The sequence below is a fragment of the Dendrobates tinctorius genome, unplaced genomic scaffold, assembly GCF_039654945.1.
Source record: "Dendrobates tinctorius isolate UK_male_01 unplaced genomic scaffold, ASM3965494v1 ptg000129l, whole genome shotgun sequence".
Taxonomy (NCBI): Eukaryota; Metazoa; Chordata; class Amphibia; order Anura; family Dendrobatidae; genus Dendrobates; species Dendrobates tinctorius.
Genome location: NW_027361797.1, coordinates 23506978 through 23526950, shown reverse-complemented (window position 1 = coordinate 23526950; position 19973 = coordinate 23506978). Strand labels below are relative to the sequence as shown.

The window sequence follows — 19973 nt, the reverse complement described above, 5'->3', positions numbered from 1 at the left end:
ATAGTGATTGGCTGTGTCCCTGCTGCAGACAGTGATTGGCTGTGTCCCTGCTGCAGACAGTGATTGGCTGTGTCTCTGCTGTAGATAGTGATTGGCTGTGTCCCTGCTGCAGATAGTGATTGGCTGTGTCCCTGCTGCAGATAGTGATTGGCTGTGTCCCTGCTGCAGATAGTGATTGGCTGTGTCCCTGCTGCAGATAGTGATTGGCTGTGTCCCTGCTGCAGATAGTGATTGGCTGTGTCTCTGCTGTAGATAGTGATTGGCTGTGTCTCTGCTGTAGATGGTGATTGGCTGTGTCCCTGCTGAAGATAGTGATTGGCTGTGTCCCTGCTGCAGATCTTGATTGGCTGTGTCCCTGCTGTAGATAGTGATTGGCTGTGTCCCTGCTGAAGATAGTGATTGGCTGTGTCCCTGCTGTAGATAGTGATTGGCTGTGCCCCTGCTGCAGATAGTGATTGGCTGTGTCCCTGCTGCAGATCTTGATTGGCTGTGTCCCTGCTGTAGATAGTGATTGGCTGTGTCCCTGCTGCAGATAGTGATTGGCTGTGTCCCTGCTGTAGGTAGTGATTGGCTGTGTCCCTGCTGTAGATAGTGATTGGCTGTGTCTCTGCTGTAGATAGTGATTGGCTGTGTCCCTGCTGTAGATAGTGATTGGCTGTGTCTCTGCTGTAGATAGTGATTGGCTGTGTCCCTGCTGTAGATAGTGATTGGCTGTGTCTCTGCTGTAGATAGTGATTGGCTGTGTCTCTGCTGTAGATAGTGATTGGCTGTGTCCCTGCTGTAGATAGTGATTGGCTGTGTCTCTGCTGTAGATAGTGATTGGCTGTGTCCCTGCTGCAGATAGTGATTGGCTGTGTCCCTGCTGCAGATAGTGATTGGCTGTGTCCCTGCTGCAGATAGTGATTGGCTGTGTCCCTGCTGCAGATAGTGATTGGCTGTGTCCCTGCTGTAGATAGTGATTGGCTGTGTCCCTGCTGTAGATAGTGATTGGCTGTGTCCCTGCTGTAGATAGTGATTGGCTGTGTCTCTGCTGTAGATAGTGATTGGCTGTGTCCCTGTTGTAGATAGTGATTGGCTGTGTCTCTGCTGTAGATAGTGATTGGCTGTGTCCTTGCTGTAGATAGTGATTGGCTGTGTCTCTGCAGTAGATAGTGATTGGCTGTGTCCCTGCTGTAGATAGTGATTGGCTGTGTCCCTGCTGCAGATAGTGATTGGCTGTGTCCTTGCTGCAGATAGTGATTGGCTGTGTCCCTGCTGCAGATAGTGATTGGCTGTGTCCTTGCTGCAGATAGTGATTGGCTGTGTCCCTGCTGCAGATCGTGATTGGCTGTGTCCCTGCTGCAGATAGTGATTGGCTGTGTCCCTGCTGCAGATTGTGATTGGCTGTGTCCCTGCTGCAGATAGTGATTGGCTGTGTCCCTGCTGTTGATAGTGATTGGCTGTGTCCTTGCTGTAGATAGTGATTGGCTGTGTCTCTGCTGTAGATAGTGATTGGCTGTGTCCCTGCTGTAGACAGTGATTGGCTGTGTCCCTGCTGCAGACAGTGATTGGCTGTGTCCCTGCTGCAGACAGTGATTGGCTGTGTCTCTGCTGTAGATAGTGATTGGCTGTGTCCCTGCTGCAGATAGTGATTGGCTGTGTCCCTGCTGCAGATAGTGATTGGCTGTGTCCCTGCTGCAGATAGTGATTGGCTGTGTCCCTGCTGCAGATAGTGATTGGCTGTGTCCCTGCTGCAGATAGTGATTGGCTGTGTCTCTGCTGTAGATAGTGATTGGCTGTGTCTCTGCTGTAGATAGTGATTGGCTGTGTCCCTGCTGAAGATAGTGATTGGCTGTGTCCCTGCTGTAGATAGTGATTGGCTGTGTCCCTGCTGCAGATAGTGATTGGCTGTGTCTCTGCTGTAGATAGTGATTGGCTGTGTCTCTGCTGCAGATAGTGATTGGCTGTGTCCCTGCTGCAGATCGTGATTGGCTGTGTCCCTGCTGCAGATAGTGATTGGCTGTGTCCCTGCTGCAGATAGTGATTGGCTGTGTCTCTGCTGCAGATAGTGATTGGCTGTGTCCCTGCTGTAGATAGTGATTGGCTGTGTCCCTGCTGCAGATAGTGATTGGCTGTGTCTCTGCTGCAGATAGTGATTGGCTGTGTCCCTGCTGCAGATAGTGATTGGCTGTGTCCCTGCTGCAGATAGTGATTGGCTGTGTCCCTGCTGTAGATAGTGATTGGCTGTGTCCCTGCTGCAGATAGTGATTGGCTGTGTCCCTGCTGCAGATAGTGTTTGGCTGTGTCCCTGCTGTAGATCGTGATTGGCTGTGTCCCTGCTGCAGATAGTGATTGGCTGTGTCCCTGCTGCAGATAGTGATTGGCTGTGTCCCTGCTGCAGATCGTGATTGGCTGTGTCCCTGCTGTTGATAGTGATTGGCTGTGTCCTTGCTGTAGATAGTGATTGGCTGTGTCTCTGCTGTAGATAGTGATTGGCTGTGTCCCTGCTGTAGATAGTGATTGGCTGTGTCCCTGCTGTAGATAGTGATTGGCTGTGTCTCTGCTGCAGATAGTGATTGGCTGTGTCCCTGCTGCAGATCGTGATTGGCTGTGTCCCTGCTGTAGATAGTGATTGGCTGTGTCCCTGCTGTAGATAGTGATTGGCTGTGTCCCTGCTGCAGATTGTGATTGGCTGTGTCCCTGCTGCAGATAGTGATTGGCTGTGTCCCTGCTGCAGATAGTGATTGGCTGTGTCCTTGCTGCAGATAGTGATTGGCTGTGTCCCTGCTGTAGATCGTGATTGGCTGTGTCCCTGCTGTAGATAGTGATTGGCTGTGTCCCTGCTGTAGATAGTGATTGGCTGTGTCCCTGCTGCAGATAGTGATTGGCTGTGTCCCTGCTGTAGATCGTGATTGGCTGTGTCCTTGCTGCAGATAGTGATTGGCTGTGTCCCTGCTGCAGATAGTGATTGGCTGTGTCCCTGCTGCAGATAGTGATTGGCTGTGTCTCTGCTGCAGATAGTGATTGGCTGTGTCCCTGCTGCAGATAGTGATTGGCTGTGTCCCTGCTGCAGATAGTGATTGGCTGTGTCCCTGCTGTAGATAGTGATTGGCTGTGTCCCTGCTGCAGATAGTGATTGGCTGTGTCCCTGCTGCAGATAGTGTTTGGCTGTGTCCCTGCTGTAGATCGTGATTGGCTGTGTCCCTGCTGCAGATAGTGATTGGCTGTGTCCCTGCTGCAGATAGTGATTGGCTGTGTCCCTGCTGCAGATCGTGATTGGCTGTGTCCCTGCTGTTGATAGTGATTGGCTGTGTCCTTGCTGTAGATAGTGATTGGCTGTGTCTCTGCTGTAGATAGTGATTGGCTGTGTCCCTGCTGTAGATAGTGATTGGCTGTGTCCCTGCTGTAGATAGTGATTGGCTGTGTCTCTGCTGCAGATAGTGATTGGCTGTGTCCCTGCTGCAGATCGTGATTGGCTGTGTCCCTGCTGTAGATAGTGATTGGCTGTGTCCCTGCTGTAGATAGTGATTGGCTGTGTCCCTGCTGCAGATTGTGATTGGCTGTGTCCCTGCTGCAGATAGTGATTGGCTGTGTCCCTGCTGCAGATAGTGATTGGCTGTGTCCTTGCTGCAGATAGTGATTGGCTGTGTCCCTGCTGTAGATCGTGATTGGCTGTGTCCCTGCTGTAGATAGTGATTGGCTGTGTCCCTGCTGTAGATAGTGATTGGCTGTGTCCCTGCTGCAGATAGTGATTGGCTGTGTCCCTGCTGTAGATCATGATTGGCTGTGTCCTTGCTGCAGATAGTGATTGGCTGTGTCCCTGCTGCAGATAGTGATTGGCTGTGTCCCTGCTGTGTTGATAGTGATTGGCTGTGTCCCTGCTGTAGATAGTGATTGGCTGTGTCTCTGCTGTAGATAGTGATTGGCTGTGTCCCTGCTGCAGATAGTGATTGGCTGTGTCCCTGCTGTAGATAGTGATTGGCTGTGTCCTTGCTGGAGATAGTGATTGGCTGTGTCTCTGCTGTAGATAGTGATTGGCTGTGTCCCTGCTGTAGATAGTGATTGGCTGTGTCCCTGCTGTAGATAGTGATTGGCTGTGTCCTTGCTGTAGATAGTGATTGGCTGTGTCTCTGCTGCAGATAGTGATTGGCTGTGTCCCTGCTGTAGATAGTGATTGGCTGTGTCTCTGCTGTAGATAGTGATTGGCTGTGTCCCTGCTGCAGATCGTGATTGGCTCTGTCCCTGCTACAGTTTGTAGCACCACCGGTCAAAATGGGCAAAGCTGGGGATGAGCTAAGGCCGGACTGGGTGTGACTGTACCTCCCCGTTAAATTCATGAATAATCCTGGCATTTCTTGTAGTAGAAATGACACTCCGGTCTCTGACTAAAGTAACATTTCTGGCGAATCATGTGCCAGTGATATGATGTGCCCAATTCATTATACACTCACTGGCCACTTTATTAGGTACACCATGCTAGTAACGGGTTGGACCCCCTTTTGCCTTCAGAACTGCCTCAATTCTTCGTGGCAGAGATTCAACAAGGTGCTGGAAGCATTCCTCAGAGATTTTGGACCATATTGACATGATGGCATCACACAGTTGGCGCAGATTTGTCGGCTGCACATCCCTGATGCGAATCTCCCGTTCCACCACATCCCAAAGATGCTCTATTGGATTGAGATCTGGTGACTGAGGAGGCCATTTGAGTACAGTGAACTCATTGTCATGTTCAAGAAACCAATCTGAGATGATTCGAGCTTTATGACATGGCGCATTACCCTGCTGAAAGTAGCCATCAGATGTTGGGTACATTGTGGTCATAAAGGGATGGACATGGTCAGCAACAATACTCAGGTAGGCTGTGGCGTTGCAACGATGCTCAATTGGTACCAAGGGGCCCAAAGAGTGCCCAGAAAAAATTCCCCACACCATGACACCACCACCACCAGCCTGAACCGTTGATACAAGGCAGGATGGATCCATGCTTTCATGTTGTTTACGCCAAATTCTGACCCTACCATCCGAATGTCGCAGCAGAAATCGAGACTCATCAGACCAGGCAACGTTTTTCCAATCTTCTACTGTCCAATTTCGATGAGCTTGTGCAAATTGTAGCCTCAGTTTCCTGTTCTTAGCTGAGAGGAGTGGTACCCAGTGTGGTCTTCTGCTGCTGTAGCCCATCTGCCTCAAAGTTCGACGCACTGTGCGTTCAGAGATGCTCTTCTGCCTACCTTGGTTGTAACGGGTGGCAATTTGAGTCACTGTTGCCTTTCTATCAGCTCGAACCAGTCTGCCCATTCTCCTCTGACCTCTGGCATCAACATGGCATTTCCGGCCACAGAACTGCCGCTCACTGGATTTTTTTTCTTTTTCGGACCATTCTCTGTAAACCCTAGAGATGGTTGTGCGTGAAAATCCCAGTAGATCAGCAGTTTCTGAAATTCTCAGACCAGCCCTTCTGGCACCAACAATCTTGCCACGTTCAAAGGCACTCAAATCACCTTTCTTCCCCATACTGATGCTCGGTTTGAACTGCAGGAGATTGTCTTGACCATGTCTACATGCCTAAATGCACTGAGTTGCCGCCATGTGATTGGCTGATTAGAAATTAAGTCTTAACACACAGTTGGACAGGTGTACCTAATAAAGTGGCCAGTGAGTGTATACTGTGTGCTATTTGATGAATGCGCTGCATCTTATTCTTGCACGTTCCTAAATAAGACAGGGGTATGAAACACAAGTCTTAGTGAATGGGGGCCATTATTGTTTTAAAATATGCATTTTCTGTTTACAGCTCCTCTGCAGACCAATGTGTCTCCATGGTAACACTAACGCTTACTTTTTTACATAAGCTCTGTTTTATTTTGCATACTTAGATAAAATGAGAGGCACAGTTTGTTCAAATGGGAACTGGGTATTATGTTGTCAAATTTAGCTTAGAGGCGCACTAATGGTATTACTCTCTTTGTAAAGGACCTTGGAGCGCCCACAAAAATAGAAGGATCTGGATACATTGTAATAAACAAGAAAGCCAATCTGGACTCACAAATGTTAGTGGTGGTTGATGAAAGCACTCTGCAAGGATTACTCATCCTGAAAGCGACAGAGGTGGGCAAAATGATAACCGCAGTGCTGATTGGGTGGTCTTCCACTGTGCAGGGGATGCAGCACTTTGACACGGGGAGTGGTCACATCAAGAGGTCAATTTACTCTAACATGGAGAGGAAGAGTAGCAAGAACAGTACAATTCAGGGTTCTATAAAGTGAGACGCTAAAGAGATCATCTTTAGAGGCAAAGTATATAGATTGTTTTTTATTATTTGCTTCCTAAATGCAAAATTAAGCAACTTGCCAAATAGTCTTCATTAAGATTCGTTTGCTGTTTTGCTGCTCTGCAAAAAATGGCACAAATCCATCAGAGCTCCTGCTGCCGACAGTTGCCTCTTCATCTTTTCTCTCCCTTTCGCTTCCTTTAGAGATAGGGTGCATTCAGAAGGCCGTATAAATCGGACCGTAAATCACCGACTAACCGGCGAGTCTCTCAACCCGATCCTGACAGCTTCGTATGATTCTATGAAACTTTTATGCTTGGGTCTGGAGACCCATTGGCTAATCCAAGCATTGTAGTCTGATCTTGGTCTGATTTATACAGTTGTCTGACATTGCTCTTAGAAACTGCAACAGGGAAGAGGTTTGTACATAGATTTTAACAGCACTGAGATGGGAGAAAGCCTGTGCAGTGTCAGGGAGGGCAGAGAAAACAGAATACTGTTAAGAAGGAAAACATATGAAAGGAAATAAATGAAGGCTAAAAGCAACACTGATAAATTTAAAGCTAGTGAACACAGTAATACACACAGACCTCTCATACAGTTAATATTACGTGGAAGGAAACTCCAACAGTAGAAAAATCTTGGATTAGTCTGCCAGGAGCTCTAAAAATGAAAGAAGAAATGAAGATTGCAGATTGAATCTTAGTGCAATTTTATTAGATAACGGTAACCATTAACATGCGTAAAAATAATTGTTCCATGTGAAAGGTATCCATAGACTTAAAAGAAGGCACAGCATAACACAGCACCTTAATGCAATATATTAATAATCACCTAAGGCATTTCTATTATCCTTTGAAAGGAAAACAAGACAGACCTGTGAATCATTATGACATTTATGACCTTCTGGTTCTTTATATCTGTTTTTGCAACAGAGAAAACAAGAGTTGGATGCAATTCTCACCCATAATGTCCAGCCTGCAATAACTCTAGGTATACCCACCAGGACCATGGTGGACGTGACAACAGAAAGAAGCAGTGAACTTTATAGAAGATCAATTCACCTTAGCTGGGACAATAAACAGGTATTTAAAAACACATTTATTAAAGGGAATCTATCAGCAGGCTTTCACCCCCCTTCTCCTTACAATATATACAGTATATGAACATCATATAGCACAATTGTAGCAAGCATTATACATGTAAGAGGCTAGAGATTATAATTATCAATAGACGAATGTATCATATAGACTGCAAAAATAACAGAGCAAGTGCTCACATTAATAAATGAACAATCAGAGGGCGCCCCCTGAGGAAGGAGCTCAGTGCTCCGAAACGTGCGTCGGGGTGGGCTTACTTCCCTCCATTCCTGCATCAGTCAGGTATCATACCGTGAATATTCATTCCTGGCTATGTATGTAATTGTTCATTTATTCATGTGAGCACTTGCTCTGTTATTTTTGCAGTCTATATGATACTTTTCACATTGGCCATGTGTCATTATCTGTAGGTTTGGGGGTGGTTGGTTTTGTAAGCCCGTTTTGATGTGTGGCCATTAGGTGTGCGCATTGTTCCCCTCCTTTTTCATTGTACCTGGTTGTTTAATATTTTATATGTAGCATTTAATAAAATTGATCTTTTATGGGACTTGTATGACTGCTTGTTTGTTGTTTTTTAGTATGTATACATGTAGCTCTTTCCACCAAAAGTCCAGCAGTATCTTTACATGGTCAGTCCGTATCTCCATTACCGAGAAATCAGTGTTTGAATTGATATGCATATGGCTATGCTAGACTGAAACCTCTGTCACTCCAGCTATATTCCTCACCCAGTGTTGTCTCCTCCTGCTTGATTGACAGCCTCAATGTTGTGTAACTTCAGGCAAACTAGCCATCGGTCAAGCAGGAGGAGCCGACGCTGAATTGAGGGAATAGAGCTGGAGTGACTGAGGCTTCAGATCTACCATAGCTCTTTAGCCTCATTTGAATATCAATTCAAACCCTGATTTCTCAGTAGCAGAGGATCGGACTGGCCATGTAAAGATATTGCTGGACTAGTCTTTGAAAGAGCTACTAGCACATATATAGTTTGGGTGTGAAATCCTGCTAAGAGATTCTCTTTAAATATATATTCACCATGATTGTTAAGTAGAACTTGAAAGTACAGATACATATGTAGAAATCAGCCATTTAGGTATGAGCGCCATGTGAACAACACGTACAGAAAATGGGTGTCTAACTAAAGCTCGAAAGTCATACCTATGCTTTTCCACGGGAATTGTAGATGAAGAAAAATCACAAAAAAAGCCTGACAAACTCTAGGTCAGAATACCAATGCACTAGCAGGATGCAGCAGACCCCATGATAAAGGCAGGGGCATCACAGGTGCAAAACACTAATGAAACAAGCACTCACAAACCTACCAATTCATGGAGGGGATTGTTGCCTAGTACTAACAATGTACACAGATGAGGCTTTCATAGGGCACCAGTCACACAGGTATGTATAATGCACAGTGTCTGGCTTACAGCCTATTGATGACACCCATACTATTGGATCAGGTGGGCTGCACAGCACTATATAAGGGCACCCCACAAAACAGACGCCCCAAGTCACCCAATCAACCCTAAAGGACCTGGCTGCATCGTGCCAACAAATGGGAAAATGTGCACTAAAAACTGATTTATAAAATCCATAAGGTATTGGATGATATTTTGCCCAAAATATGCAAGCTTGCAACCCACGTCAAGGGTCCTCAGAGTTTTGCACTTGTGCTGCCTCCTGCCTTTATCATGTGGGCCTCCTGCATTCTGCTAGTGCTTTGATGATCCGATCTGAAGTTGATAAGGGTTTTTTTTTTTATTTTTGTCCGATTTTACTTTAACTGTATGTCCTTAGGGACTGTAGATAAGCCTCAATGTTGTATTTTTTGCCCCTCGCCGCTATGTGCGCTCTCTCTAGGTAGTTTTACGTTGGTGATGCAATGATGCAAGGAACATATGTATGTAAACGGGATTGTTGAGCAACCGTCGTAGTTTAGTACACGAGTAACAGTCGCGTTGACTCTTTTTTTTTCTCTTGAATTTGTGGTAATAGATTAGTGAAGAAGTGAATTTTCTTCAGAAAAATGAACACGTGACCTTTAGGTACAAGATAACACATAATCTGGAAACACTAAAAAAGTTCCTGCTTGAAGATAAAATGGAAATTAGGGTAAGTTATTTCCTATTACAGACCAACACTTTATTATGTATTAATATAGCACAAATAGGCCATTGTTTCCAGTAGGGGGCAGGAGCGAGTCATCTATTATGTGCATGACATGAACTTATTATTATTTTTTGCTAATAAAAGAACATCTACAGTTAGTCTTCGTCTTCACTAATGTCTTCTTATCAGACATGACCGTGCTAATCATTGTGACTGTAAATGCTTGAGATTTTCCAAAATATTCCTGTAATCACTTGACATTGTACTCAGAATATAGACCATCTATGCACGCAACCCTAAGCACTTAGGTTTTCCCCAAATTTCCTAAAAGCTGCTACACTTCAGTTACTCATAATGGCGTCTGGCCGCATTTCTCAGAACTATTCTGTATTCATGAACCCTTGAAGGTTTCCAAAACCTATGGCTATTATTAATTGTATCCAATAAGTCAGTGGTTTATTATTTATTATAATTACCCATCATTTCGAGGAAAAACCTTGTCCCTTGTATTCTCAGTGATGCAGAACTTTATTTTATTCTTAGGCTGATATAGAACTTGAGGAAAATAGAAATATGAGCCTTGCCACTTACTATGGAGCCCACGGCTTAAACGCCACGGTGCGGATAGAGAGCAATGAGACCAGCTGTAATCTTACCGCGGCCGTCCAGCACAACTGGCCTTGGCTGCTGCGCAACGGAGTTTCTGCCTCAATACAGGTGATGTAGCGAGATGTATAGAAAGGTTTATATTTGTATACCATGGCATATCTGACATCATGTCTAGGTACACCTTCAATAGTTGCCAAAAGAATACTTGTTCAGCCAACAGCCACTTCTCCCGATCCCTCGCTCCCATGCACATGCACGTTGGGTTCAGAAGAGCATGTGTTCTAATGGGGAGAGGGGAGTAAGCCACTGCCAGTCACCTCTGGTGTCGTCTTATGTGACTTGTGATGTAAATGGATAGTGGACACTCTATCCTAGATTTTAAGGAAACCTAACAGCTGATGCAAGGTGCCCAAAGCATGGGCAAGATGTATCAAAAACTGTCTACATGATTTCAGCCATATATGTTTGACTGTGAAAAGTGGCATCGTTTTAGAGAATAGCAAAGCTTAAAAGCCATCAGGTACCAAGCTGTGCGGGAAACTAGTCGGAAAGAAGGGTCTCCGGCTGCTTTTTCCTACCTGCTCCCCTTTAGTGACAGTTCTCTCCCTTTGTTAGTGTATAGGAAGAGAACTGTCAGTAACTGGTGGGGAGAAGCCGCCTTTCTGACTAGTCTCCCATTCAGTTTGTTTCCAGGTGGCTTTTTAAGTATGTTTTTCTCTGAAACCGCATTTCAGAATCAAACTTACCCAGCAAAAAACCTTACAACCAGTGCCTGAGACAGGCTCATCATGGATCGGTCACTATGTATCCGCTGTCAGGTTCCCATTAAGACAAAGGCAACTGTTGTGAGTTCATTTTCACCTCCGTCACTGAGGCCTGGTGAACTCCCTATTCTAGTGAAGGAAGGTAGTGAGCCTGATTATCAGGCACCTGGGACTGATGAAGACGATTGGCTGAGTGGAGTCACTGACTGGATTTAAGGCAGCCTACGCCCTTTCTGCCCTGCGGGTGATTTCTCTGTGGACTCCTGGACACCAGTCTGATTCCTGCTCTCCTAAAGTTAAGTTTTCTGTTTTGCCTTTTTGCATCTAAGATTTGTTTTTGTTTTTCTTGCTTTTTGGATTCTGCCACTCCCTGCTGGAGTGTGCAGTGTTCCGTGAGCTCTGTCTTCTGAAAGTACCTGAGTGCTGATTTAGTTTTTGAAGCTTAGTTGCTTCAGGGCCATTTTTATATCAGCTTGTTGGCTTTTGTCTCTGATAGGGTTTTGGCAGATTGCAGACAGCAGCCTTCCTATCCGTTCCTATCTAGGTAGTTTTTGGGCCCCGTCTTTGCTCAGCCTGTCTTTCTGTCTGTGTAAGTGTTTTCATCTTGCTTCACCATCATTATATGTGGGGGGCTGCCTATTGCTTTGGGGTCTGCTCTGGGGCAGTTAGATTTCCCCTTTCCTTCTTTAGGCCTAGATATCTCTCCGGCTATGATCGAGGGGTCTAGGTCATCGTAGGAACCCCCCACGGCTACTGCTAGTTGTGTTGATAGGTTCAGGGGTCTGCAATCTGATAGTTGCCAACTTCTCTGGTTTTCAGGACTTAGCTAGCATTTCTGTTTTTGCCTCCTACGGTGACTCAATCATAACAGAATCACCCGCCAAACCGCAGATCCTGGGGTACTCAATAGCAGGAAAGAATTGTGTTTAAAAAAAAAAAAAAAGGGTGTGTGTATATTCTTTCCTCTATATCTCTGAGGCCGTAGGGGGAATTTTTTTTTTTTTTCTCTCAATGGAGATAAAGCAAGTGTCTGATCGTGTGGAGCAGCTCGCTGCTGAAGTGCGAGGAATTTCCACCTATCTTGCTCGTTCACATGCTGTTGAACCAAAGATCCCCACACCTGATGTATTTTTTGGGGATCGATCTAAATTTTTGAGTTTCAAAAATAATTGTAAATTATTTTTTGCTTTGAAGCCTAACTCGTCAGGGAGCCCCGCACAGCAGGTTAAAATTGTCCTCTCTTTGCTGCGCGGCGATCCCCAGGATTGGGCGTTTTTTTTTAAACCAGATGACCCTATTCTGACTAATGTGAACGCATTTTTTCAAGCCTTGGGGTTGCTGTATGACGAACCTAATGCTATTGATCAGGCTGAAAAGACCCTGTTAGCATTGAACCAGGGTCGAGAATCTGCAGAGTTGTACTGTCAAAAGTTCCAAAAGTGGGCGGTCCTTACTACCTGGAATGATAGTACCTTGGCTGCTCTCTTTCGGAAGGGTTTGTCAGAAGCCGTAAAAGATACTATGGTGGGATTTCCTGTTCCCTCTGGTCTGGACGATTCTATGTCTTTAGCCATTCAGGTTGATCGGTGCTTACGTGAACGCAGGCTTACACGAGAGGTGTTGCCACCGGTTGAACAGACGTCTGAACCTATGCAATGTGATAGAGTTTTGTCTAAGGCGCAACGTCAGGAATTCAGAAGGCGTAATAAGCTGTGATTTTTTCTGTGGAGATGCCTCACATGTTATTTCTGTTTGTCCTAAACGTGAGAAACGCTTTGCACACACGTTTTCTGTTGGTGCGGTTCAGCCTAAGTTTCTTTTGGCGATTACTCTGATCTGTTCCCTGTCCACATTTTCCGCCAAGGCTTTTGTGGATTCGGGAGCAGCGCTAAACCTAATGGACTTGGATTTTGCTAAACGTTGTGGATTTCCATTGACACCTCTGCAGACGCCTATCCCTTTGAGGGGGATTGATGCTACCCCTCTGGCTAAAAATAAACCTCAGTTTTGGACCCAGTTGGTCATGCGGGTCGCCCCAGACCACCAAGAAAATTGCAGATTTTTGGTGTTGCATGGTCTGCATGATGCCGTTGTTCTGGGGTTTCCCTGGTTGCAGATTCATAATCCAGTTTTGGATTGGAAGTCTGTGTCTGTGGTGAGTTGGGGTTGCCGGTGTACCTTTAGTGAGGCTCCGGTTTTTTCCACCTCTCCTCAGTCGCATGAGGTTCCTGACTATTTGGCGGACTACTATGATTTATTTAGTGAGAATGAGTCTGCGTCCTTGCCTCCTCATAGGAGTTATGACTGTGCAATTGAACTAAACCCGGGGTGTAAATTTCCCAAGGGTCGGCTCTTCAATTTATCTGTACCCGAGCACGAGGCTATGCGGTCCTATATTAAGGAGGCATTGGAGAAGGGTCATATTAGACCATCCTCTTCACCCTTAGGTGCCGGTTTTTTTTTTGTGGCCAAGAAGGATGGTTCTTTAAGGCCTTGTATTGATTATCGTGCCCTCAATAAAATTACTATTAAATATCAGTATCCGTTACCCCTGATTTCGGATCTATTCTCTAGAGTCAGAGGTGCTTGCTGGTTTACCAAGCTTGACCTCAGGGGGGCGTATAATCTTATCCGCATTAAGCAGGGGGATGAATGGAAGACGGCGTTTAATACTCCGGAGGGACATTTTGAGTACCTGGTGATGCCTTTTGGGCTCACTAATGCCCCTTCTGTCTTCCAGTGCTTCATGAACGATATTTTCCGAGACTTTGTCGATAAATTTTTGATTATCTATCTGGATGATATTTTGATCTTCTCCAAGGATTGGGATTCTCATGTGGAACATATTCAGACTGTGTTCCGGATCTTGAGAGAGAATTCTCTGTATGTCAAAGGATCAAAATGCCTTTTTGGAGTACAGAGAATTTCTTTTTTGGGATTTATTTTGTCTCCGTCAACTATTGAAATGGACCCGGCCAAGGTACAGGCCATTTATGATTGGGTTCAGCCCACTTCTTTGAAGGCCCTCCAGAAGTTTTTGGGTTTTGCTAATTTTTATCGGAAATTTATAGCAAAATTTTCTAGTATTGCCAAACCATTGACTGACCTGACCAGGAAGGGTGCGGATGTGTTGAATTGATCTCCGGAGGCGGTTGCTTCCTTTCAGGAGCTGAAGCGTAGATTTACCTCCGCCCCGGTTCTGCGGCAACCTGATGTCTCACTCCCGTTCCAGGTAGAGGTGGATGCTTCTGAGATTGGTGCAGGAGCGGTGTTGTCCCAAAAGGATCCGGTAACATCTAAAATGAATCCCTGTGCTTTCTTTTCCCGTAAGTTCTCTTCATCTGAACGTAACTATGATGTGGGGAATCGGGAACTGTTGGCCATGAAATGGGCATTTGAGGAGTGGAGACATTGGTTGGAGGGAGCCAAACATCAAGTTGTGGTCCTCACTGACCACAAAAATTTGATTTACCTAGAGTCGGCTAAACGCTTGAACCCTAGACAGGCTAGGTGGGCCTTGTTTTTTACACGTTTTGATTTTGTGGTCTCTTTCCTTCCTGGAACTAAGAATGTCAAGGCAGACACCCTCTCTAGGAGTTTCTTTGCTGATTCTCCTGTGGTGACCAAGCCTGCCACCATCTTAGACGAAGGGGTAGTTCTTTCTGCCATCTCGCCCGATTTGAGACTTGCTCTGCAAGAGTTCCAGGAGGACAAACCTGAGCGTTGCCCCAGTGGAAAGTTGTATGTTCCTGACCAGTGGAAGAAGAGAGTGATGTCTGAAGTTCATTGCTCTGCATTGGCTGGTCATCCAGGTATTTTTGGTACTAGAGATCTGGTGAGTCGCTCTTTTTGGTGGCCCACCTTGTCTCATGATGTCAGGAATTTTGTGCAGTCCTGTGGGACTTCCTCCCGGTCTAAATCTTGTTCTCGCTCTAGTGGGTTGTTGATGCCTTTGCCGGTCCCCAGGAGGCCATGGACCCATATTTCAATGGATTTCATCTCTGATATGCCGGTCTCTCAAAGAATGACTGTTATTTGGGTGATTTGTGATAGGTTCTCTAAGATGGTTCATCTTGTACCACTCCCTAAGTTGCCATCTTCCTCTGAGTTGGTGCCTCTGTTTTTGCAACAGGTGGTCCGCTTGCACGGGATTCCTGAGAACATTGTATCTGACAGAGGAGTTCAATTTGTGTCTAAATTTTGGAGGACGTTCTGTTCCAAGTTGGGAATTCAGTTGTCCTTCTCCTCTGCTTTTCACCCTCAGACCAATGGGCAGACAGAGAGAACAAACCAGACCTTGGAGTCGTATTTGAGATGTTTTATTTCCGCTGATCAGGATGATTGGGTTTCATTTTTGCCCTTGGCCGAATTTGCTTTAAATAATAGAGCTATTTCTGCCACTTTGATGTCACCTTTTTTTTGTAACTTTGGTTTTCACCCTCGATTTTCTTCAGGGCAGGTGGAGCCTTCTGCCTGCCCAGGTGTTGACACTGTGGTGGAGAGAATGCACCAGATCTGGGACTAAGTGGTGGATAAGTTATCTCTCTCCTAGGAAAAGGCCCAGCGGTTTTCCAATCGACATAGGACCATTGGTCCCCAGTTTAAGATTGGTGATATGGTGTGGTTATCGTCAAAAAATATTGCTATGAAGGTGGCTTCTCCTAAGTTTAAGCCTAGATTTATTGGACCTTACAAGATTTTGGAGATTATTAATCTGGTCTCTTTTCGTTTGGCTCTTCCTGTCACATTTAAGATCCATAATGTGTTCCATAAGTCCTTGTTGAAGAGGTTTGTTGAGCCAGTTGTGCCTGAGGTGGCACCTCCGGACCCTGTATTGGTTGAAGGTAACTTGGAATATGAGGTAGAGAAAATTCTGGATTCCCGTCTGGCTAGACGGAGACTCCAGTATTTGGTTAAGTGGAAGGGTTATGGTCAGGAGGATAATTCCTGGGTCTCTGCCTCTGATATTCATGCCAAATGATTGGTGCATGCCTTTCATCGGGCTCACCCTGATCGCCCTGGTAGCGTTGTTGAGGGTTCGGTGACCCCTCCTCAAGGGGGGGGTACTGTTGTGAGTTCATTTTCCCCTCCGTACTGAGGCCTGGTGAACTCCCTATTCTAGTGAAGGAAGGTAGTGAGCCTGATTATCAGGCACCTGGGACTGATGAAGACGATTGGCTGAGTGGAGTCACTGACTGGATTTAAGGCAGCCTACGCCCTTTCTGCCCTGCGGGTGATTTCTCTGTGGACTCTTGGACACCAGTCTAATTCCTGCTCTCCTAAAGCTAAGTTTTCTGTTTTGCCTTTTTGCATCTAAGATTTGTTTTTGTTTTTCTTGCTTTTTGGATTCTGCCACTCCCTTCTGGAGTGTGCAGTGTTCCGTGAGCTCTGTCTTCTGAAAGTACCTGTGTGCTGATTTAGTTTTTGAAGCTTAGTTGCTTCAGGGCCATTTTTATATCAGCTTGTTGGCTTTTGTCTCTGATAGGGTTTTGGCAGATTGCAGACAGCAGCCTTCCTATCCGTTCCTATCTAGGTAGTTTTTGGGCCCCGTCTTTGCTCAGCCTGTCTTTCTGTCTGTGTAAGTGTTTTCATCTTGCTTCACCATCATTATATGTGGGGGGCTGCCTATTGCTTTGGGGTCTGCTCTGAGGCAGTTAGATTTCCCCTTTCCTTCTTTAGGCCTATGTATCTCTCCGGCTGTGATCGAGGGGTCTAGGTCATTGTAGGAACCCCCCACGGCTACTGCTAGTTGTGTTGATAGGTTCAGGGGTCTGCAATCTGATAGTTGCCAACTTCTCTGGTTTTCAGGACTTAGCTAGCATTTCTGTTTTTGCCTCCTACGGTGACTCAATCATAACAGGCAACCTTAGTAATGCCAAAATAGTGCTTTAAATTGTATCAGGAATGAGGGAAAAAGCTATTAAACACTACCGACTTTTAAAAAAAATAGTGCCCCCCCAAGTTAAATTCTTGTTTGTATCATGTGTAGCTGTACCCAAACACTTCCCAATACTGAAGATCAGTCGTTTCCATTCATGCGGAGCAATGTTTGCCCACTCTTTCTTGAATTGCTTTAAATTAGACTCACGGGATGGATTTTAAAGGGAATCTGTCAGCTGGTTTTTGCTATGTAATCTGAAGACCACATGCTGTAGGGGTTAAAATACAGAATTCATTGATGTCTCTATTATCAAGCTCCTCCTGTTGTTTATTTGTAATGATTGTTTTAGCACCGGGAACTTATGATTACTGGACTAGAGCAGCGGACGCCTCCTGGTCCAACACGCCCCCTCGTGTGATAGGCACCTCACTGTCTATGGACATTGCATACATAGAGACTAATGTGGGCGGGGCTAGCTTCCTCAGCTCTGCTGTAATGCTAAATCTAAAAACTCTGATTGTGCCAGAATGGCTGCACCCAGTAATCCAAGTGATACATAGCTGAATTCAGGGTCTCTTTGTTTACATCATGCTGCTCTCAAATGAGGTTGCAAAAAGCTTCTGATGGATTTCCTTTAATAAAGAACTGTCCATTTATCGTCTGTCCAAAACTTACCAGTTTAAGGTGGAGACTGCTTTCCGTCAGAAAATCCTGCAGAAGTTTGCACTTATATCATTGTGTCACCCAATTGTGCAAGTTTCAGATCACAGACAAGAAACTATCTCCTGACTGTGATTTGATTCTGTCTGGGAATTGAAACTCTCACACAATTGGGTTATGCTGCAAGACCATGAATGCATGATAACAAGGGCCCATTCACTTCAATAGGAGCTGAGATGCAGTACCCAAGAATGGCCACTACACAAAGAAAGGAGCTGTGATATACCACCTCCATACACTGTTTACTATATATGCCTTGATTCCAACTAAGCAGAAGAAAAGATACTTTACTAATACCATTATTGGTTCTCTTCATAGTTAGTTTGGAGGTGGGCTTGTCCATAACTAATTTGTCACTAATTTATCAAGTAGGAATAAGCAATGGGAGATACAAGGAATGATTCAAATATTATCTCATTTATTTAAAGGGAACGTGTCATCAGGTTCTCCCCATATAAAGTAAGGCCCGCATCTTTAAGCTTTCGGTTACCGCATTCTAGAATACTCTATATATGTCCCCAATCTGCTCTGCATGGCGCAAAAAAAGACCTTTATTATAATAAAAGATGACACGGTCCAATCCAGTGGGCGCCTCTGGTCTTGATCCGGTGCCTCCTTTCTTCTTGCGATTGCTGGCCTCCTCCCCTGCTTCACGTGGATGATGCTTCCTACGTCATCCACACAGTGTCCTCCATCGCGCTCCTGCCCAGGCGTACTTCTCTCTGCCCTGCCGAGGACAGAGCAGTATATTGAAAGGCGCATGCGCCGGCATAACCCTAAGGTCATCGGCACTCTTTGCCCTTTCCCTGCACATGCGCAGGAGAACGATGGAGGACACTTTTCGGATGACATTGGATGCATCACACACATGAAGTAGGGAAGGAGTACGGCGATCGTAGAAAGAGGAGGCACTGGATCAACACCAAAGACGCCCATCGGACCATCTGTGGGTGTAATGAGAGCTCTTTTTCGTGCCCTCCATAGTGGATTGGAGACATACAGACAGCAGAGGCTTATAGGTAATGGCCGTACTTTATATGGGGAAAGCCTTGTGACAGGTTCCCATTACCGTAATTCTGAAGCCTGATCATGAAAGCAATGAAATGACGGATATTTCTCTTTTTAGAGTTCGCTGGACATGCAAGCAAACAATGGCAAGCAGGCGGTAGCTGTGGAGGCCACAACATCGCAGAATAATTTTATGTGCTCCGTGGCTTCTCTATCCACACCGAAGAATTTCACGATCCTCTTCAAGAGTGCCCATAACAGCAACTCTTTTCTCAAATACGGATTTCCTAACGTAATCCATCTGATAGGAACGTTGGCTAAAGAAGGTGTGTAGGTTAATGGGAGAATGGCTGCACTCGGCTGATGGAGGAATTGATTGAGACAGTTCTGAAATGAGACCATAGTGTTATCTTTACCAGTTTATGTGTCCAATAAGAAGAATGGACTGATGGAAATGGCCCTGTAAAATATATTGAATGCACTGTATAATTGTGACTTTATATTACTCTTGCTATGAGGTTGGGGGCCCATAGAAAAGATAAAAGGTATGACCAATTATAAAATTATTAATAAGTTTAAAATAGTTTCAAAGGTTGAAAGAATATGCAAGTCCGAGTTTCACCTGCTGTATAAGTGTAATATGTTGATCCAGAGGAAGGCAAAAACCCCATGAAGCAGATGCTAATTGCCCCATATTAGGGGAAAAATTCCTTCCGAACTCCAAATATGTTCCAGACTAGTTCTTTGCATCAATGCCCCATCACAGAATCTAGTACCCATGATCTGTAATATTTTATTTTTTCCCCAAGGCACTGTTATTCATTCAAGTAAATTATTATGTGTTATATATTTTCATTTTTAAAATATATTAAAGAAAATTGTATTTCCTTTGGACAGACTTTTGAAAATGAGACCCATTATTGGTGCTGATTGACTCTACCACACCCATGAACATCAGAAGGACTTGATGATTTTTTGCCTCCATCCCCTTCACATGATCCTTAGGTTTATTCCTGTCATATTTGCCCTTACTTTGGCAATCCCTGCATAGGTTCCCACCACCCATTCCAATAAGGAAATCATTCAATATGGTCCAGGCCCCCAACCCACACCCCCTTCCTATAGCAGTGTCATGATTTGCCTTTAATAATGCAAATTCTCTTTACTATGGGATCTCCAGTAATGTAATCAGGGGACTTTCTTGTTTTATATACCTTATATACAAATTAATGATAATTTAAATGGAACCTGTGAGCTTATTGCTTGAGGCTGCATGAATCATGGACTGGCTCCTTGGCAAACCTGTATGTTTTTCTGCAGTTTTTCATAGAAAACATTCTTTGAAACATCCGTCAATACACACTCATAGGGAGTCTGTCTAGGAGAGCGGGGCAGCGAGAAGCCTCTGGGATTGGTCACCCTTGTTAGCTCGGCTGACGCTCCAAAGTATGTTTTCTCTGAAACCATTTTACATGGCTGTAATCAGGCTCGGACTGGACCACAGGAGAGCAGGAAAGTCCTCCGGTGG

General features: G+C 45.1%; 1 protein-coding gene across 1 annotated transcript in view; it reads left to right on the top strand.

The window, feature by feature from the left end:
- The window catches only part of LOC141047663 (uncharacterized), a 294273-nt gene that overhangs the window by 126485 nt on the left and 147815 nt on the right, over positions 1–19973 (top strand). The window contains exons 24-28 of the mRNA XM_073542859.1: positions 5956–6090; positions 7190–7339; positions 9350–9466; positions 10007–10180; positions 18564–18771. Of these exons, the coding sequence (XP_073398960.1) occupies positions 5956–6090; positions 7190–7339; positions 9350–9466; positions 10007–10180; positions 18564–18771 (784 nt within the window). The remainder of the gene's footprint in view (positions 1–5955; positions 6091–7189; positions 7340–9349; positions 9467–10006; positions 10181–18563; positions 18772–19973) is intronic.